This window comes from Ascaphus truei, chromosome 8, assembly GCF_040206685.1.
Source record: "Ascaphus truei isolate aAscTru1 chromosome 8, aAscTru1.hap1, whole genome shotgun sequence".
Classification (NCBI taxonomy): domain Eukaryota; kingdom Metazoa; phylum Chordata; class Amphibia; order Anura; family Ascaphidae; genus Ascaphus; species Ascaphus truei.
The window spans coordinates 34,709,932-34,732,469 of NC_134490.1; the positions used below are offsets into that span (position 1 = coordinate 34,709,932).

General features: G+C 47.1%; 1 protein-coding gene across 2 annotated transcripts in view; it reads right to left on the minus strand.

Moving 5' to 3' along the window:
- Positions 1-22,538, minus strand: part of SIRT6 (sirtuin 6) — a 36,630-nt gene that overhangs the window by 3,411 nt on the left and 10,681 nt on the right. For both annotated transcript variants that reach the window (XM_075611349.1, XM_075611348.1), the window contains exons 2-3: positions 1,681-1,848; positions 318-445 (exon numbers count right to left, since the gene is read on the minus strand). In XM_075611349.1, the coding sequence (XP_075467464.1) occupies positions 318-445; positions 1,681-1,746 (194 nt within the window). In that variant the 5' untranslated portion in view covers positions 1,747-1,848. The remainder of the gene's footprint in view (positions 1-317; positions 446-1,680; positions 1,849-22,538) is intronic.

Sequence of the window (22,538 nt, forward strand, 5' to 3'; positions counted from 1 at the left end):
CAAGGTATTTATTAATCTATGTACATACAGATTTTATACAATTATAGCGTCACTCACAGGTGATGGAAAGAGATCAGACTTCGGCTGTGAAGAGAGGTCAGTGTCACATAGGTCACCCTCTCCCTGTCACTTGTAATGTGTGGGATTTCACAGTAAATCTGCATTTTTTATATTTTTATAAACTCCTCAAGAGTGCCGTTTTTCCCTATTGTAGGATTGGATTTTTGGGATCCCTTCAGGCAATGGATAACAAAGCACATGTAGCTGATATCTTGTGAGTGCACCTAAATCAGATTTGTGCTCAGAGGATCTCTGACCTGAAGTCTGGTATCCCACAGGAGGTGCTGATCCCGGCTCCCGTGTGGAACACCACATTTGATGCCGCACGGATCATGTTAGCCAGCTCCTCCACCTTCCTGTGCAGCTCCTCTGGGGAGTCAAACACCTGGGGGGAAATTAAGTACAAAAAGGTTGAGGGGGGGAGAGGAGATGCATTGAGTTACACAGGATGGAGGGTGAGAGAGGGGGACACGTGGGAGGGTGAGAGAGGGGGGGGCACGTGGGAGGGTGAGAGAGGGGGGGCACGTGGGAGGGTGAGAGAGGGGGGGCACGTGGAGGGTGAGAGAGGGGGGGCACGTGGAAGGGTGAGAGAGGGGGGGCACGTGGAAGGGTGAGAGAGGGGGGGCACGTGGGAGGGGTGAGAGAGGGGGGGCACGTGGGAGGGTGAGAGAGGGGGGGCACGTGGGAGGGTGAGAGAGGGGGGGCACGTGGGAGGGTGAGAGAGGGGGGGCACGTGGGAGGGTGAGAGAGGGGGGGCACGTGGGAGGGTGAGAGAGGGGGGGCACGTGGGAGGGTGAGAGAGGGGGGGCACGTGGGAGGGTGAGAGAGGGGGGGCACGTGGGAGGGTGAGAGAGGGGGGGCACGTGGGAGGGTGAGAGAGGGGGCACGTGGGAGGGTGAGAGAGGGGGGGCACGTGGGAGGGTGAGAGAGGGGGGCACGTGGGAGGGTGAGAGAGAGGGGCACGTGGGAGGGTGAGAGAGGGGCACGTGGGAGGGGTGAGAGAGAGGGGCACGTGGGAGGGTGAGAGAGGGGGGCACGTGGGAGGGTGAGAGAGGGGGGCACGTGGGAGGGTGAGAGAGAGGGGCACGTGGGAGGGTGAGAGAGGGGGGCACGTGGGAGGGTGAGAGAGGGGGGCACGTGGGAGGGTGAGAGAGGGGGGCACGTGGGAGGGTGAGAGAGGGGGCACGTGGGAGGGTGAGAGAAGGGGGCACGTGGGAGGGTGAGAGAGGGGGGCACGTGGGAGGGTGAGAGAGGGGGGCACGTGGGAGGGTGAGAGAGGGGGGCACGTGGGAGGGTGAGAGAGGGGGACACGTGGGAGGGTGAGAGAGGGGGACACGTGGGAGGGTGAGAGAGGGGGACACGTGGGAGGGTGAGGGGTCATGTGAGAGGGGGACATATAGGAAGGAGAGATTTTGAAAATGGTTTGAAAGGAGGTTCAAGACACATGGGGAGGTGAAAGATGTAGATATGGATCACCGAGAGGTTTGCAAGCGATTTCCTCCCCATATTTACTGTACTGCCTCGCTCTCCTATTCCCATCCTTTCCCTGTACCACGGAATGTGTCTAATGTAAGGTTATTGAAATCTCTATAAATGGTATCTTCCTCCCCCGGTTCTCACCTCCGGTAGGCCGCACCGTCCCTTGTCCGAATACGGGGAAAGACCAGCTGCATAATTCACCGACATCCCGGATTCGCTCGAAACAATAAAGCTGCCTTTGTTGTCAATATTGTGGATTTTGACAGCGCGGGGATATGACGTCCCGGGAATCCGCCATCTTGCTACACCCTGGAAAAAGAGCTGGGCTGGCTTATATTACAAATAACTTCGCCCGGAGGCCTCAATCTGCTCAACGTGGGGAGCCCCCTTGCTGTATATGTGTGTCTGACACCTCCTGTATATGCATGTCATGGACGCAGGCATATAAAGGAGTTATGAGAGGGAAGGGAACACAAAGGCTCTCTGCTATACCGATGGGTGTATCATCATGGCTGTGTCATTGTACCAAGTACAGTATGAGGAGAAGTGCCCAATCAGAGTACTTCCCGCCAAATCTTAACGAGGGGCACGTCTAATGTGATCCTCTCCCCCTCCCCCCCAAACCATTACATGTTTATTCAACTCTGAACTGAGTATAACCTGCATGTTTTCTTAACTGTCTTATTAGAGAACTGTATACAAACAATGTAGTTATAATAATAGTTATAATAGTTTTTTCTTGTATAGCACTGACAGCATACTGAGCACTTTACATAGAAATTTGCAGGCCTTATGAGTTCATGCCACGTAGAGCTTACAATATATTTTTGGGTACACGGGACGAGGAAGATAAAGTTACTTGGCCAAAGTAATATGGAGCCGGGACACTGGGATTTGAATTCGGAGTCAGTGCCTTTACTCACCGAGCTACTCCAGTGAGCATTGAAAGGGGAACAGACATTTCAATATTACACAAAACAACAAAAAAAGTAGACCAACAATATAAAATGAAACAGAAGGAAATATAAAGCCTAAATCACAACAATATAAAACAAAACACAATCAATACCTTGATGTGGTTTAAACAAAATAAAATATAAAATTATATCAGACCAAGCAACCTAGCCATAAATGTCAAACTTGAGTTTGAGACCACGCAGTGTATCTAAAATATTTAAATCTGTATAGAGGGACAGCCACTTTATGTATGGAAACCATTTCATAAAAACTATTTTTTGCTCTGTATTCCAAGTTGGAACAAGCATCTAATCTCAGAAGAGAATTGTAAAAATAAAATCTGTCCATTTTAACAGAAGGGGCGGGGGCGTTGTATCCAATTAGTTATAACAGCTCGTTTTGGCTGCCAAAAGAACCAAATCTACAGTAAGATGGACATAGTTTATGATGGAACTCCATCCAGACATATTACCAAAGATCAAAGGTTTAAACTCGAAGGGGGAAATCAGAGTTTTGTGATTAAATTAATATACTGTAAGGTTTTGTACCACTTTTCAACATAACCATAAAAAGGGTACTATATATGCCCCCTCCCAACAACATGTATGACTAGTAGAGCAAATATTTATCTATCCCTCTCCCAACACTGCTCATAATTTTCAATTTGTCCCAGTATCCGAAGAGGAGATTACACAAGCGCTCCTCAAACTAAAACTAAGCAGCCAATGTGGACCTGACTTACTGCAATCCAAGTTCATAAGACTTGTTGCCCCAGCCATTGCCAAACCAATTGCTTCCATGGTCAACTCTATCTGGTCTGCAGGCCAAATCCCTAAGACCTAGAAAACTGCCAGAGTTGTCCCAATCTTCAAAAGTGGGGACAAAAACAGTCAACTACAGGCCAATCTCTCTTCTCCCAATACTATCCAAAGTCATGGAAAAAATGGGTTTGTGATGGTGAGGAGGTAGCTAGACTCACTGTAACAGGGGAGTAATCCCTGTTCAAGTAATGTGCCTTTAATCTAGCAGTGTGGTGGTTAACTGCTGGTAGTCAATTAATAAACACCACATGCCTGATTTAGATTGCTTACAAAAGCCTGTCTGTTGAGACAGGAAGGGTGTCTCCTTAGCTCATACCTGAGCTGAACTTGGGAGAGAGAGCAGAGATTGTCTTTACTCTCACAACCTGTCTTGAGCTCTGCCAGAAGACACAGCATAGCTGCTTTCAAGACACAGGGAAAACTTCTAAACCTGAATGCTGACACACCCTGAGGGAAGGGAGCTGAACCAGGAACAGAGAAGATTTTCCCTCCAAACTACAAGGAACAGATAAGACTTTTATTACAAGACTTTTTATATCTGTTCATTTCATGCTATGTGTTTGGGGCTGGGAGACATGCTTAACTAAGGGAGTTGTGAATTGCATGGTATTTCACTAGAACCACTCCCAAGTGAATAGAAGCTGTGTTTCCCCCTTGTTTGGATGGTTTCCTACTGTTAAGGAAAAGGCACAATAAAGCCTCGTTATAATTTCACCTTATAAAGTCTCCAATTGTGTACCTCTGTGAACGTCCGTCTACATATGGTGTCCGAAGTGGGACGAGAGGTGTCTTTGAAGTTAAAGAGGACCGGAGATTTTTTATGTGAAATTTTTTTTAATGCTTTTTGCCTACAAACAGTCTGAGCAACTTAGAAAAAAAAAAAAAAATCTCATGCAGCAGAGACCAGAGTTAAAGTGATACACACCACTGAAACTTACACTGCACTGAAACTTACAAAACCACAGATGGACTCTTTTCCCCAATCCCAAGAGGAGAGAGACTGCTGAAGCAGCAAAACCTTATTTGCCTATCACAAAGTGTAATATGGTCATTGAAATAGGGGTTTTGCCTTCCAGCCATAGTCAGGGTTCAAGAAGTGAGTCAGCCCTTAAAAAGGGATAGGTGGGGGGCGTGGCCAGGGGTCTGAGCGTGCTAGTCGCAGCTTGCTCTGCTCCTAAGGAAACCGACACCTATACCCGATCAAACCCGAAGATCGGGAGGCAAAACACCCCAAAACACACTTGCCACGGTCTGGCACAAGTTACAACACCTTTGGGCTCTCCCCAGCGTAATTGGAACTGGCCCCGCGGCTGCCAAATCGATCGCGGGTTCCCCCTCTGCCTCCAAGCTGATCTCAAGATGGCCGCCGGGACCGGGAGGCTGCATTAGAAACAGCCGATTCCGGACTCACGGAAGGAGGTAAGGGGTGTCCCTGCGCTTCACCGAGCTAGGCGGAGGTGCGCCGTTGCAGTCGGGGGGTCGCCGCTCGCCCCCCCCTCACATAACCCTCTCTAATAAACTTATCCCCACACGCCCGTGCCCTGCCGGAGTAGCAAGATGGCGCCGGCTAAAGTGTGAGGCGCCGACAGCTGCCGATCGGAGGCGCGGCGGAACCGGAGTGGGTGCCTTCCCTTGTGGCTCCAGGGCCCTGTGAGCTCCGTGGGAGGAAGGGGGGGGACGATCCACCCAGAGGGGGGAAGACTTACCACTCAGCGCGGCCCTGTTTGAGTGGTGGCCGGCGGCCATCTTGGTTCACCCATCTGGCACATCACTGCTGGGAGTAGCCGGCGGCCATCTTGGTTCACCCATCTGGCACATCACTGCTGGGAGTAGCCGGCGGCCATCTTGGTCCACCCAACCAACACAGACACTGTTAAGAGATGGTTGGCGGCCACCTTGCTCCTCCCAAACAGCACAAACTGCATTTACGTAAATAAAAGATAAAGTGACACTGAAAATAAAGAGCTGGAAGAAAGTGTTAATGAAAATTCACTCACTCTCCCTCCCCTACAAACCATTTTCACTGGGAGCCCCAACATCCTCCATTAACTTTCCACTGGGCCCAGTACAGTCTCTAAAATCGGCCCAGATGAGAAGGGGGAGAGCAAAATCACATGGAACAAAGGCTCAATTAAAAGCAACCATGGAACCGCTTCCAATGTTTGTGTGATCAGGTCTCCATAGGAATGAGGGGGCTTATTCCAATTTAACGTTTCTCTTTTTTTTTTTTTTTTTGTGCTACATCACCTAAATACATTCTGCTCTATTCAAAGTCAAAAAACTTACCAAGAAAAAACAACAAACATGCCATCCACTAAACAAAAAAAACCGGTGGCCAGACGTGAGGCATCCCTTTTCTTCAAAAAACAAAATACCAAAGATCAAGCAGCGTCTACCGCAGGCGGAGACGCAGATTCAGATCTAGACTCTGGAGAAGAGACGGACGCTCCACTTACCCGCAAAGAAATGATGGGGTTTGTACAAGAACTAAAAAGCTCTTTCCACTCTGAGATGCAGAGCTTCCGCCGCAGCATCAGAGAGGAGATTGCGTCCATAGGTGACCGCATTGTGGACTTGGAGGAGAAAGTGGATAACACCGCCCTTGCACAGGAGACCCAAATGCGAGACATCGAGGAATTAAAAACTCAAGTCAAAACTATCTTCGAAAAACTGGAAGATACGGAGAACCGGTCAAGACGCAATAACCTACGGATCAGAGGTATCCCGGAAGAAGTGGACAATGCCCAATTGGATGCTTATCTCACTCGGCTTTTCATGTCCCTGTTACCCGAAACATCGGATGAAAAACTTCAGATGGACAGAGCCCATAGGCTTCCTAGGCCGAAAGGCCTAGACCCAGCAAAGCCACGAGATGTGATCACTCGCCTACACTATTTCCGTATTAAAGAAGAAATACTGAGAGCCGCTAGAACCACCCCAAAGATAGAGCAGGATAATGTTCCACTCCTCATCTTCCCGGACTTGGCTCAAACCACGCTGAATAAACGGAGAATGTTCACGCAGATCACCAACTCACTGCGGAACAATAAAATCCGCTATCGCTGGGGTTTCCCGTGCAAAATTTTGTTCACTCATCAAGAGACGATGTACATCCTACTCTCACCTGAAGAAGGTGAGGAAAAACTACGATCATTGGGCTTACTCGAACCAGAGGATCCGGAGGCCTCTTAAAAGCCTCGTCATTCACCTAAGGCACAACGCCAGGCATGGGTGAAAACACCAACCTCTGGGCGAGCAAAGACCCAACCCACTTGAAGAACTAGAGCTGGATACTTATTTAACACCCATTTAAGATGGCAGACAAGCCACAACGTGGTCTGGACTTAAGGTACTCACCGAGACGTGGCCCACTCCAGTAACCCACCTAAAAACTAACCAACATTTGAGGTACCTGGAACACATCGACCAACTCGGTCAAGCCACAATGACCACGACAAGTCCCAAAATCTAGGTTATTTCCTTGTTCATTGTGAAACTATTCTCCCAAGTTACCCACAAGTTCGAATCATTCAAAGTTGGACAATCAGTTTGAACTAATCCGAACACTTAAAAGGACTGACATACAATGTTTGTTTGGAACTGTTTTCTAGACAAAATTGTATTTGTAATATAAGTTTATATGTTGTCTATAATAGAATTGGTCTCCAAAAGTTCAGCTACCAATTCTCTATTACAGGTTAAAATATTAAAGGTTACGTTTTAGGTAATTTTTCCATGTTATTTATCCCTCTCCCCCTGTAAAATACGAATGCAGAGTCTGCCAAACTATAGTTGCCAGTCAACCCTACTCAATGCCTTTAAAATTGAGAAAAGACATGTTGCTGTAAACAGTTATAACGTTTAATGCCCCCCATTCTTGCTTTTATTTCCCTGATGTGTAAGATCACACACACAACCCACCCCGTACTCCATGGTGTGATTTTGTTTTCCCTTTTCGAAAGTTTAGCTCCTAAACAACGGAGCACTGCGACGTCAAGCCGCTGGGCCACTGCCCGCCCCCCTCACGTTCATTTAACCTGTGAGTGCGAGAGACTTGCACCACGGGTCCTACCATGGCTGGTCCCCCCAAACAATGTTTGGAAGCCGGGGTCCTCGGTTTACCCCTCCCCTCCCTCTCTATCCCTCCCCTCCTCCAAGTTTTGCAAGCATTTGCCACTACCATGTAATAATATGTATATCTCTCGTTGTATATGTTCCCATACCAGATTGTTTCCAAAGACGGATGTACCGACTCTTCAGCTGTATGTAAGTTATCACTCTGTTCATTTGTATTATAGAACCTTGAACCACCACCATGCCGATTAATATAATATCCCAAAACACCAAGGGCTTAAACACCCCCCGAAAGAGACGTATTGCTCTTTCGGAAGCCAAAAGACTCGCAGGAGATATAATCTTGCTACAAGAAACTCATTTGAAAAAAGAGGATCAGTCGCTGCTGTTCAGCAATGACTACCCCCTAATCTACCACTCATCAGCTCCCACGAAAAAAAATGGCGTAGCAACACTTTTCCATAAAAATTTAAACTTCAAAGTAGACAAAATTAAAAATGATCACGCTGGGAGAATTCTAATTATTACAGGGTCACTGGACTCCACTGATATAACAATAGTCAACACCTATGCCCCCAATGAAAATCAAGAATCCTTTTTCCAGGAACTAACAAATTTAATTCTCTCTGTCCAGAAAGGTCTTTTAATTTTAGCAGGAGATCTAAACGCAATTATGGACCCAAATCTAGATAAATCTCCTAGTCCCCCCCCGCCACAAAAAATAGCCCCCCCCACTCGGGGACTTGTATCTATGACCAAGGATCTATTGTTGGTAGACTCCTGGAGATTAGTCAATAGCAATGTAAAGGATTTCTCCTTTTTCTCTCACCCCCATAATAGCTATTCTCGAATTGACTATATCCTAATAGACCAACAAATTAGCAATAATATTTCCTCAGCAGTAATTGCCCCCTCTGCTTGGTCAGACCACTCTACGCTTATAACCAAATTGGCTGGCCTCACGTCCAAAAATAAAACAAGGTCATGGTCCCTGAATGAATCCCTACTACTGAACCCACAAAATCTCCAACTAATAGAAAAAGAACTGGCCCAATATTTTGAATTAAACAATACCCCAGAGGTTTCCTCTTTTACCCTTTGGGAGGCCCACAAATCAGTGATAAGAGGCAAACTGATTGCCCTGGCTTCTCAGAAAAAAAAAGAAAAAACAAAACAAATTGAAACACTAACACAAAAATTATCAGAACTAGAATCTACCCACAAGTCAAATCCATCTCGGAAAAATTACAGGCAGATAATCTCAGTGAGGGGCGAACTAAACCTTTTGTTAGTGTCAAACGCAGAAAGAGCTATAAGATGGAGCCAACAGAAGTACTATGAAAAAAGTAATAAAGCAGATAGAATGTTGGCACGCAAATTAAAGCAAAAACAAGCTAAGGCTAAAATTCACAACATCTACACTAAAAATGGCTCAGTATCTCACAACCCCAAAATCATAAGCGATGCATTTAGGGACTACTACACATCCCTTTACAATCTACCAGGCCCAGTGGGAGACTCGGCTAAAGAGAAAAGAGCAATAAAAATTCGAAATTATCTAGCAAAATGCCGACTCCCTACTCTAGATCCAAACGACATCACAAACCTTGAAAAAACTATAGAGCCCCTGGAAATTATGGAAGCAATAAAATCCCTGAAAATTGGGAAGGCCCCTGGTCCGGATGGATTCTCTAATCTTTATTACAAGAAATATTCCACAACTCTCCTCCCATTTCTTACCAAAGTCTTCAATGAGATGACACTAGGCGCTCCCCCTCCTAGAGACATGCTTCAAGCTACCATAGTGGTAATCCCCAAAGAGGGGAAAGATCCCCTGCTGTGCTCTAGCTACAGACCTATTTCGCTATTAAATACAGATTTAAAACTATACGCAAAGATTCTGGCCAATAGATTAAATAGTATCCTCCCTAAATTGATTCATCCGGACCAGGTGGGGTTTGTCCTGGGCAGACAAGCCCTTGATAACACAAGGAGGACAGTGAATCTAATACACGTAGCAAATCTCACGAAGTGCCCATCTCTATTACTTTCTCTAGACGCTGAAAAAGCGTTCGATCGATTAGATTGGCAGTTTATGTCAGCTACGCTTTCGCAGATGGGATTCACAGCCAAAATTTTAAATAGTATAAACACACTATACTCCACACCAACGGCCACTGTAAGGACGAACAGCTCTCTGTCTGACCCCTTTCCAATATTAAATGGAACCAGGCAGGGTTGTCCGCTCTCACCTTTATTGTTTGCCTTAGCCATAGAACCATTAGCATGCCAGATAAGGATGAACCCCAATATTGCGGGTATTTCTGTTGGCCAGGAAGAATTCAAAATAGCTCTTTTTGCGGACGATATTCTATTGACACTTTCAAAACCCCTCACATCCCTCCCTAACCTTTTCCATGTATTATCAGAATTCGGCTCACTTTCAGGTTATAAAATTAATCATTCCAAATCCATGGCCCTTAGTTTAAACCTCCCTAAAGAATTAGTAAAATTACTCCAACTAAATTTTGACTTTAAATGGAATGCGAACCATATTAAATATCTAGGGGTGCAACTAACAAAACATTATTCGACCCTATACAACGCAAATTTTAAACCCTTTTTTGAGCAGATAGTCAAGGACTTAGCCAATTGGAACCCATATATAATATCCTGGTTTGGGAGAATAACCACTATTAAAATGAACATTTTACCTCGACTCCTCTACCTCTTCCAAACCCTCCCGGTTAAAATCTGTCAGAAAGATCTAAACAATATTCAGAAGAAAATTTTGAAATTTGTCTGGCAAAACAGGCGACCTAGAGTCCGCAAAGATATTCTTTATAAGTCCAAATTAGAAGGAGGCTTAGCTCTTCCGAACTTACAAAACTACTATAGAGCAGCTCAATTAGGGCAACTTGTTAGCTGGCATTCAAACACATCCGAAAGGAGGTGGGTCGAGATAGAGGATTTGATCTGTTCCCCATGCAAAATAAAAAATCTTCTCTGGCTCAACAAAAAGTCTAGACCACCCGAGAGTCTCAAGAACCCGGTGATATCCTTTGCCTGTAATCTTTGGGACTCCCTCAAATCCAAGTTTCAACTAACTGGTTCCCCTTCCCTCATGCAACCCCTATTCTCGGACCCCTCCCTTCCTTTTTACACAGAAAACCCACTCTCCCATACCTGGGTTCAAAAAGGACTCACGAGAGTCAAGGATATTCTCACTCAAGGGAAAGTCCCCCCATTCGCTTCTTTACAAACGAATTATGACATCCCCACGGCCGACTTTTTCAGATTTCTCCAGGTTAGGCATTATATCCAATCAGTCTACAAGTCAGGTCAACCCCAGGCTTTGACTTTATTTGAAGACTGGTGTCTACACCAGCCCCATATGAAGGGCATTACCTCCAGAGTATATCAAAGTTTATCCTCTATCAAGAGCAACCAAACCCCCGATAACTATATGGTATCCTGGGAAAAAGATCTTAAAGTCTGTATAGATCTCGATATTTGGAAAGACATCTGGGAAGCTGCCTCCAAAAATTCATCGTGCGTTGTAATAAAAGAGAATATTTACAAGTTAATATACAGATGGTACATGACTCCTGCCAGACTGCACTCTTTTCTCCCAGGGGTCTCCCCACTATGCTGGCGTGATTGTGGCGAAGTTGGGGATATTCTGCATATATTCTGGTCATGTCCCAAAATCCAACAAACTTGGACAGAAGTGTTCACCTTAATACACAAGATCCTAGATATCACTGTCCCACATGACCCAGTATATATATTGTTAGGCAAGCCAATAGCCAATATTCCCCGAAAAAAAGCTAGAGTACTAACCCAAATGTTAAATGCTACACGGTGTACAATTGCCAAAAATTGGAAACAACCTGCCCCCCCATCCTTAAACCAAATAAACAATACAATTTGGCATATAGTTTATATGGAAAAACTCTCAGCCTATCTGAATGGCTCGACCTCACAATTCTCTGAGATTTGGGCTCCTTGGTTTCGCCATGCAGGTATATCCCCATACATAGATTAGAATACTTGGAACAGAGTGATATATGTGACAGTTAAATTGTTGTGTACAATGCTATATTTTTACAAATGCTATCCCTTCCCCTTTTGTTAATTTTTCTTTTGTATGAAAAAAAAATGTTTAATAAAAATTTAAGTAATAAAAAAAAAAAAAGGGATAGGTGTTTGTTGTTTTCAAAAGTTTCGCTGAAGCAGTGAATACAGATGGTGACCCACGAGTGGTACTGATTTTGCAAATAAAGGTTGCCACACCGCATAGGGCTACCAGCTGTGAATGGAGTATATGCAGAAAAGTGTGAAAATTGATACAAGACTGTGCTGAAGCAGGGGAATTTTTAGCAAACAAATGCTGAGTGTAAAATTGCTCTATAGGGGAAAAAGGGATTGCTGAACTGTGTAAATGTATTTCAAAGCCAATTGCTGAGTGTTGAGTCACCCTGCCGGGAATGAAAGAAATAGTCCACTGCAAAGAATGTTTTTTTTTCTGCAAGTAAAAAAGTCTGCCTATATATATCTTGGGAGCAAAACAGACACCCAAAGTGTGAAGTGTGAATGCCATAATACCCAAAGATGAGACTGAAAATTACTGAACTCAGGCAGAAAACCAAATTCTGTTGCTGAAGCGGAGGTATTGCACCTAGCAAGTAAATGGTGTAAAGCAAACAGAAGTTTTTTACCTAGCAACCACACATTCAGTATACCTAATGAGAGATTACACCTAGCAAGTAAACGGTGTAAAGCAAATAGACGTTTTTACCTAGCAACTGCACATCTTGTATACCTGATAAGAGAAAATGCATGCACAGCACTGCTGATATTGTAAAAAAATTACCCAAGAAAGAAAAGTCTACAGAGATGCCTGTGAGAGCTACGACCTCTACAAGCAAAATATGCCCATCTGTAGGACTACCACAATTGGGGGTTCTAGCAAATACAGTGGCAACAGCTGCAATAGCGCCTCCTGAGGTCAGGAAGAAAATTACACCTGATTGCCTAAAAATGGAGGACAAGATGCAGCGTTCCTGTAATGAATCCTACCCCACGGAAGAGTGGCCCTTCCAGTCCAATAAAGAGGAAGACATCTCTTACGGGGAACCCGAACCGAGTCACAACCACAAAACACCCCAAGAATGGTGGGGGTGCCTGAACTCGGCACGAACAGAAAAGACCGCCCTCTGTGATGACGAATATGGTCGACAAGAGAAAGAGCGGGAGCAGCAGATCACCCAATATTTCTGTCAGCTAAAGCAACTGCAAGAAAAGCCTGGCGTATATAATGAAGCTGCTAAAGTATCAAATAAAGAAGGAGACCCCAGTATTCCTGATGGGACAGAGTCATCCAAAACAAAAAAGCGGAAAAAGAAAAGCGGTTCTTCACTTACCGTGGAAGGAACAGACACGTCCGCAGATCCTGTGGAGGTAAAGGGGGATCGAGTTGCCCTGCAGCCTAGAGAAAATGGATGTAAGGAAGCAGGAGTCACGCCGTGCACGGCGTGCTCCTTACTCACCCGCGGCTCTGTCTGGGTCTCCCGCGGCTCGCAGGGACTCCTTCCCCATGGCACCGAGCTCCGGTCCTCCTATTCACGCGTGCGCACGTCCAGTCTCTTCTTCTGCCCTCGGTTCAGGGCGTGGGTCCGCGCACGCAGCTACAGACGCTGCCACAGGGAGGCGCGGCCACACAGGGGCGCACCAACCCTTTAAAAAGACAGTACCCTTTTGCAATGCCACAATAGCTTTCATCCTTCTCGTTTATCCTTCTCGTTTACCCTTCTCCTCCCTATCCTCAGGAGTACCAGCGGTGGACAAGCGCATCTCCCGGCTGAAAGACTTATGGACAAGGATTCAGGAGAACTTAAAGGTAGCTACAGGGAGACAGAAACTCCAGGCAGATCGCCTTCGACGTCAAGTACCGGAGTTTGTTCCAGGAGACAAGGTGTGGCTTTCTTCCAGGAATATCCGACTAAAGGTTCCTACCATGAAGCTTGCTCCCAAGTTCCTCGGTCCCTTCCCCGTAGTTAGGAGGGTTAATCCTGTGGCTTACCATCTACGCCTTCCACCTTCGATGAAAATACCTTCGGTCTTCCATGTATCCTTACTTAAACCAGTATTTCAGAGTCCTCGCTTTTCCAAGAATGCTTCTCCTCCACTTCCTCTTACGATTCACGGTCAACAGGAGTACGAGGTCCAGTTTATCTTGGATTCCAGGATCTCCAGAGGAGGAGTACAATACCTGGTTCACTGGAAGGGGTTCGGACCTGAGGAACGTTCATGGATTCCCCATCGGGATCTTCATGCACCTCGCCTTCTTCAGGCTTTCCATCATAGGAATCCCTCCAAGCCTTGTCATGGACGCCCGGAGGTCGCCCCTGAAGGGGGGGGTACTGTAAGGAAGCAGGAGTCACGCCGCGGCTCTGTCTGGGTCTCCCACGGCTCGCAGGGACTCCTTCCCCATGGCGCCGAGCTCCGGTCCTCCTATGCGCGCGCGCACGTCCAGTCTCTTCTTCTGCCCTCGGTTCAGGGCGTGGGTCCGCGCACGCAGCTACAGACGCTGCCACAGGGAGGCGCGGCCACACAGGGGCGCACCAACCCTTTAAAGAGACAGTACCCTTTTGCAATGCCACAATACAATTCACCAATACTTCTAGGATTTATAGCTCCTCCAGGAACTCATCTAGACCTATCCCTGTCTCAGCCTGGCCCATTCACACACCCCCACCTTGCTACTCGGCTATTGGTTCCTCATACCTACATATACCCTTCAGATTCATTAACTCGTCGGCTGAGCATAGAACCAGTTGTTCTCATCACTCTCTGCCTCCCTAGTTCTGTTCCACAGATTTCCTCGTGTACCGGACCGGCTTCTGCTACGTCTTCCTGCACCTCTGGCATCCCGAACTTGGCATACGGCATCACGACTCTCCTCATCTCTGGCATTCGGATTCTGGCTTACGGTAAACGACAACGTCTCTCTCTCTAACCCTGGACTTGGCTACCGCACCCTCTACCATCCGTACCTCTCCTACCCCGATCCCGGAATCCCAGACCATTCTTCAATCAAGACGTGCCCTCGTGGCTGTGGGTGGCGTAATTACCTTTCCCACCTCAGCACCGCGGTCCCGTCTCGTTTGTGGTGAGCACATCCTGACATTATGCTCAGCCCACCAAAAATGGACCCCGCTGAGGTGGAGCGCACTATTAATGCCCATACTGCACTTTTTACCAGACTAGAGACTTATCTGGAACAAACGGATAGACGGACAGATACGTTGCAGCAAAGTGTTAACTCCCTTACGGTTAAGTTCGAGCTCTCACTCGGCAACTTTCACCCGGAGCTTCCCCTGCACCTGCAACTCCCTTTCCAACCCCTCCGTTTGCACTGGAACCTCGTATTCCACCTCCCAAACACTATGGTGGAGATCCCCAAGGATGTAGGGACTTCCTTAACCAATGCCTCATCCAATTTCGTCTCGCTCCCTCTCGTTTTGCCTCTTCCGTTTTCAGGGTCGGCTTTATCCTGTCTCTCCTCACCGACCAGGCCCTGGCATGGGCTTCTCCCATCTGGGAACAACAAGGGCCTCTCACCCAGGACATCGATCTCTTCGTCGAGGAGTTCCGAAGAGTTTTCGATACCCCGGCACGGAAGTTAACGGCAGCTTCGGCTCTTCATCACATAACCCAGGGAGATCGTACCGTCGCCGGGTATGCCGTGGAGTTCCGCACTCTTGCCGGTGAGACGGGTTGGAATAATGAAGCACTATCTTCTGCGTTTTGGCAGGGTCTGTCTGAGTCCCTGAAGGATGAGCTCGCTGCACGGGACCGTCCTACTGATTTAGAGGAGTTAATCGCCCTGGCGGTTCGAGTAGATCAGCGTCTACAGGAACGGAGATACGAACGTTCTCGTTACCGACAACGGGTGTCAAGAAACCTTGCTCCTTCCTTCATTTCCCCGTTACCTTCTTCCGAGAATATTCCGGAACCAATGCAGTTGGGGGGCAACAAGCTGTCTCCTGCCGAGAGACAACGTCGGCGTAATGCCGGTCTCTGCATGTACTGTGGAAACTCCAGTCACACGCTACCCCAGTGTCCTCACAAGCCGGGAAACGCCAACTCCCAATGAAATCCCGGAGAGTTTCGTTGGGAATTCTTATCCTTTCTCCTATTATCAAGGACATACTTCCCACCAGGATAATGTTGCCTATTACACTGTCTGGAGAGGGGTTTCACGCTCAAGCGCGAGTGTTAATTGATTCTGGGTCCGCTGGTAACTTTATCGATGAGACTTTCACTAGGCGAAACAATATTTCACTTGTCACCAAGAAGATGCCAATAGGTCTGGAAGCCATTGACGGTCGACCTCTACAACTGGCATTTATCACGCTACAGACGGTGTCTCTACAACTACAGTTCTTCGATCTCCATACGGAGTTCATTACTCTCGATGTGATCCACTCTCCCTCTGCTAAGCTGATTGTGGGTCTTCCTTGGCTTCAACTCCATAATTCTCGCATCGACTGGACGGATCGGGAACCCATCCAGTGGGCCACTTCGTGTGCCAAAACCTGTACCAGGATTTCCCAGAGGATTGGTGGGTTGTCTACTCTGCCAGAGAAGGTCGACTCCTTACCTTCTGAGTACTGGGGATTCTGCGATGTGTTCGACAAGGCACGTTCCGAGATACTACCTCCGCACCGTTCTTTCGATTGTCCCATTGACCTACTTCCTGGAGCACCTCTTCCTAGAGGACGATCTTATCCGCTCTCTCTCCCAGAGACGAAAGCCATGAGTACCTACATCGCTGAGAATTTAGAAAGGGGTTTCATCAGAAAATCTTCTTCCCCAGTTGGTGCAGGCTTCTTCTTCGTCAAAAAGAAAGACGGTTCTCTCCGTCCATGCATTGACTACCGGGGTTTGAATAACATCACGCGCAAAAATCGCTATCCTCTGCCCTTGATTCCGGAACTATTTGATCGTCTCCAGGGAGCTACTATCTTTTCTAAGTTGGATCTGAGAGGAGCCTACAATTTAGTAAGGATACGAGAGGGGGACGAGTGGAAGACTGCTTTTAACACTCATGACGGCCACTACGAATACCTGGTGATGCCGTTCGGCCTGTGCAACGCACCACCAGTTTTCCAGGATTTTGTCAACGAGATTTTTCGGGACATTCTTAACAAATTTCTTATTGTTTACCTAGATGACATCCTTATCTTTTCTCAATCCACTCAAGAGCACATCAAACACGTTCAACAGGTGTTGTTACGCCTTCGGGAGAACCATCTCTTTGCGAAATTGGAGAAATGTCAGTTCCATCTCAAATCAGTGGCGTTTTTGGGTTACGTTATTTCTGATTCCGGTTTCAATATGGATCCAGAGAAACTTAAGGCGATTTTGGACTTCATTGTGGAGCTTCCAGATTCCAAGGGAAAGGATACGATTCTTGTGGTCATTGATCGTTTTTCCAAACAGACGCATCTTGTGCCTTTGAGGGGTCTTCCGAATTCCTCCCGCCTTGCGGATGTCTTCATTCAGGAGATTTTTCGTCTTCACGGGGTGCCAGCAACTATTGTTTCGGACCGTGGATCTCAATTTGTATCAAGATTTTGGCGTGCCTTTTCCCGAAAATTGGGGATTTCACTTCAATTCTCTTCAGGATACCACCCACAGACCAATGGGCAGACGGAGAGGGCCAACCAAAACCTGGAACAGTATCTTCGATGTTTTATAACCGATACGCAGCAGGATTGGGTGGATTTGCTTCCTTGGGCCGAGTTTGCTCTTAACTCTCTTCGCAATGATTCCACTCAAGAATCTCCATTTTTTATTAATTGTGGCTTTCATCCTTCTCGTTTACCCTTCTCCTCCCTATCCTCAGGAGTACCAGCGGTGGACAAGTGCATCTCCCGGCTGAAAGACTTATGGACAAGGATTCAGGAGAACTTAAAGGTAGCTACAGGGAGACAGAAACTCCAGGCAGATCGCCTTCGACGTCAAGTACCGGAGTTTGTTCCAGGAGACAAGGTGTGGCTTTCTTCCAGGAATATCCGACTAAAGGTTCCTACCATGAAGCTTGCTCCCAAGTTCCTCGGTCCCTTCCCCGTAGTTAGGAGGGTTAATCCTGTGGCTTACCATCTACGCCTTCCACCTTCGATGAAAATACCTTCGGTCTTCCATGTATCCTTACTTAAACCAGTATTTCAGAGTCCTCGCTTTTCCAAGAATACTTCTCCTCCACTTCCTCTTACGATTCACGGTCAACAGGAGTACGAGGTCCAGTTTATCTTGGATTCCAGGATCTCCAGAGGAGGAGTACAATACCTGGTTCACTGGAAGGGGTTCGGACGTGAGGAACGTTCATGGATTCCCCATCGGGATCTTCATGCACCTCGCCTTCTTCAGGCTTTCCATCATAGGAATCCCTCCAAGCCTTGTCATGGACGCCCAGAGGTCGCCCCTGAAGGGGGGGGTACTGTAAGGAAGCAGGAGTCACGCCGCGGCTCTGTCTGGGTCTCCCACGGCTCGCAGGGACTCCTTCCCCATGGCGCCGAGCTCCGGTCCTCCTATGCGCGCGCGCACGTCCAGTCTCTTCTTCTGCCCTCGGTTCAGGGCGTGGGTCCGCGCACGCAGCTATAGACGCTGCCACAGGGAGGCGCGGCCACACAGGGGCGCACCAACCCTTTAAAGAGACAGTACCCTTTTGCAATGCCACAATACAATTCACCAATACTTCTAGGATTTATAGCTCCTCCAGGAACTCATCTAGACCTATCCCTGTCTCAGCCTGGCCCATTCACACACCCCCACCTTGCTACTCGGCTATTGGTTCCTCATACCTACATATACCCTTCAGATTCATTAACTCGTCGGCTGAGCATAGAACCAGTTGTTCTCATCACTCTCTGCCTCCCTAGTTCTGTTCCACAGATTTCCTCGTGTACCGGACCGGCTTCTGCTACGTCTTCCTGCACCTCTGGCATCCCGAACTTGGCATACGGCATCACGACTCTCCTCATCTCTGGCATTCGGATTCTGGCTTACGGTAAACGACAACGTCTCTCTCTCTAACCCTGGACTTGGCTACCGCACCCTCTACCATCCGTACCTCTCCTACTCCGATCCCGGAATCCCAGACCATTCTTCAATCAAGACGTGCCCTCGTGGCTGTGGGTGGCGTAATTACCTTTCCCACCTCAGCACCGCGGTCCCGTCTCGTTTGTGGTGAGCACATCCTGACAATGGAGAATTCGTTCTGCGGTTAACTGAATATCCAGAGGGCCCAAGGCAGAAGTCGTGTACCCCAAAGAAGTGTCTGTCCGGTGCCAACAGTGAGGAACCCTCAACCAACCATCCCAGGGAAGTGGAGCCGGAACCAGTGAGTGACGATCCCTTGACCAGCCCTGAAGATGCCCTGAAAAATGCCAGGCATAACTGTGATATGCACCGTGAACAATTGAAACAAAAGGAAGATGGTTACACAGAGCTACAGAAAAATAACATGAAGCTACAGGAATATGTGCTCACTATGTACTTTTTAGCCAGGACAGAATTGGACGATCTCAAGACTGAGCTAGATACTGCAAATGCTACTATTTCCGCCATGAATGAAAAGCAGAGCCAATCTGATAAAATGGTGGCTACGCTAAAGCGGAAGTATGAGGAGGCACTGAAGCAGATGACAGTCTTCCAGCAAGAGGTTCACACTCTTCGCATAGAGCTGAATGCCTCACAACAGGAGGTCAACAGTGTCCGGATAGAGGTGGACGTATCTCAGAAAGAGGTTCAGACACTCCGCAGAGCACTGGATGCCTCACATCATGAGACCAACAGCTGCCGCACAGACCTGGAAGTTTCCAGAAAGGAACTACACAGTCTCACTGAGGAGCTGGACATTTCTAAAGAAACGATTGCCAATCTTAATACAAATCCCCAAGTCTCCCAGAAGGAGCTTCAGACCCTCAACCTAGAGACGGATGTCTCACTCCAGGAGACTGTCAGTCTCAAAGCAGATGTGCGTAAATGGAAGGAGGACTGCAAAGAGGCCCTGAATAGTACAGAGACTGAAAAAGGAGAACATTTAAGATTACAAAGAAAAAAATTAAAACTCAAAGAAGAAAATTTTCAGTTGACAGACGAAGTCAAGGAAAAGAATGAAAAGCTACACGAGCTTAAGGAAATAAATACACTTCTGGAAGGTGAGAAGTTTGAAGCAGAGCACCGACTGCAGAACCAACTGCAAGGTCTGCGTACGCACCTCGAGAAGGCAGAGGAGAATCAGCGAACTCTGCAGGATGACAATCTGCAGGCTGTTAAAGAAATTCAAGTGCTGCAGGAACGTCTGATGACCCAGTATGTCCCCGCAAAGCAGCATGAGAAACTGAAGGCTACCCTGAGCATTACCAAAGCAACGCTAAAAGCCAAGCTTAGAACCCAGGTGACGCGGCACAAAAGGGAGCACAAGAAGGTCCAGAAACTGAAACAAGTAACTGTGGCCCAAGCAAAGAAGTTCATAGTGCTTCACAATGCAATAAAAATGTGGAAGCAAGCTCAGAGAAAGCAAAGCATGCAGATAAATTCCATGAGAAGAGACTTGCAAGACGCACTCAAAAAACAGGGATTTCTCGCGGATGAGATTACAGTCCTACAAGGACAAGTATTGACCCTGACTAAGCGTCAGTATCCCACAGCCTCAAAAACCCATGAAGACAAGGGTACAGTGAGAGCTGGGAATACCGCTCATCTGAAAGACAAGGTTGCAAAATTTGAACCACCTAAACAAGCACTAGCAAAACCTTCAGCCACCCACCAGGCAACAAAAGAAGGTACATGTGCTGAATTAAAACCAGAAGAATCCTTAGCTGATGAAGCTGAAAAGATGGGACATTCTCTGGAAGTGGGTGTGGAATTGCAACTTAATCTCAAAGAGGCTGAACTAGCAACCCCATTGAGTGGGAAAAGGGCAGAGAGACAGCTTCAAGAGCGGAAAACTCAAAGGGCTGCTTTTAAACGCTCTGCAACTGCTGCCATACAATATGCCTACAATAAGACGAGCACCCGACGCGAGGGAAATCTCATGACCGCGCACGTAGAAAAAAGACTATACTTGGAAAAAGTCCTCCTCGAGCGACTGAGGGGTGCTGATCTCAAGCACCTTCAGGAGGAGACACGAATAAACTGGAGAAAGGGCTCCAATCCCAGCAAGACTGAGGTTTCTCTTCCTCCATCCACTCTCATTCAAGTCACAGAGATATCTAGAATGAGAGTGGAAGGATGGGCTTTGGCCGTGGCAAGCCCGAGCTTCCCACAAACAGGGGAGGTATGTAACAGGGGAGTAATCCCTGTTCAAGTAATGTGCCTTTAATCTAGCAGTGTGGTGGTTAACTGCTGGTAGTCAATTAATAAACACCATCTGCCTGATTTAGATTGCTTACAAAAGCCTGTCTGTTGAGACAGGAAGGGTGTCTCCTTAGCTCATACCTGAGCTGAACTTGGGAGAGAGAGCAGAGATTGTCTTTACTCTCATAACCTGTCTTGAGCTCTGCCAGAAGACACAACATAGCTGCTTTCAAGACACAGGGAAAACTTCTAAACCTGAATGCTGACACACCCTGAGGGAAGGGAGCTGAACCAGGAACAGAGAAGATTTTCCCTCCAAACTACAAGGAACAGATAAGACTTTTATTACAAGACTTTTTATATCTGTTCATTTCATGCTATGTGTTTGGGGCTGGGAGACATGCTTAACTAAGGGAGTTGTGAATTGCATGGTATTTTACTAGAACCACTCCCAAGTGAATAGAAGCTGTGTTTCCCCCTTGTTTGGATGGTTTCCTAATGTTAAGGAAAAGGCACAATAAAGCCTCGTTATAATTTCACCTTATAAAGTCTCCAATTGTGTACCTCTGTGAACGTCCGTCTACACTCACTAATAAAGGTTAAGCCTGTTTGGTTACCATTGATCCATGTGTTGGGGTTCAGGAGTGTCAGGTCTTGGACCCAACTGTTGTAAAAGCATTACCTGTAATTATGCGACAATAAAGAATGTTTGTGTTTTTATCCTTTCCAGGGATGCCAAAAAGCAGGGATTGCTGTGGTATGTGTTTTCGGGGGGGGGGGGGTTTGCGGAGAAAGTGTTGTTAGATTGTGTCTCTAGTTAGGGGCCAGAGTTGCTGGTTCCCCTAAAAATGTACCCAGGAATCAGGTCGGATTTCTGGATGCATGTAGACACAGTGTCTCGTTAATATCTCCCCTTGAAAATGCTTGCGTGACTCACCACTAGGGGTTCCTGCTCCAGCACTGCCCAGAAAGGTAAATGGTGCAAAGGGATGTAAATTATCCCTGTAACTATAAGGGTCCCCAGGGGATACCCAGTTAATGTACAGGTAACCCAGAACCTGCTTACAGGTTCTGGGGCTACTCCAACCATCAAGGTTGTAAGGGGGCTTGTAAAGTCCAGTCCTAAGTCTATTTTATAATGTGTGGGGAATATGGCTAGTAAGAAAAAAAGTGTCTTGTTTTATTCTATTCCCCATACCAGCAAAACTTAGGATATTTTTAGTGTATATTTTATTAAATTGTGTGTTTTAAAACATTTGTGCTTGTGCAGAGATGAGCTGGGACTTTGAGAACCAATGCTCTGACAGGCCACTGGGGCTACCAATTGGTGCCAGAAGGTCTGGCAGGACATCTGGAGATGAAAGCCCCAGAGGATGTCTCAGGTGTCAAGACCATTTGGACAGGAGGGAAGGACTCAAGTATCCACGTCCTGGGATCAATGAACACTCTTTGCATTTCCATGTGCTCCACCAGACTTGGTGGAGCTGACAATGGGTTAGCTGGGGGGAAGATGCTGCTGGTGGGCACATTTCCAATTGGCTGATTCATGTTTCCCGCCCACCCATTTTTTCAAGCTAGCTCAACACGCCCCCTGCCTCTGACATCATCAGCCAGATGAGCCCTGCTCTGAGTGGCTGCGGATAAATTTCTCACGCTTTGGATTGGGCTATAGTATTTTTTTGAATGAAACTCAGAAGTATTAAAAACCCCTACGCCCATCAGATAGTTAGTTCTCCAGTCCTCTAAGATTCTCAGATTCTACGTTTCCAGTTT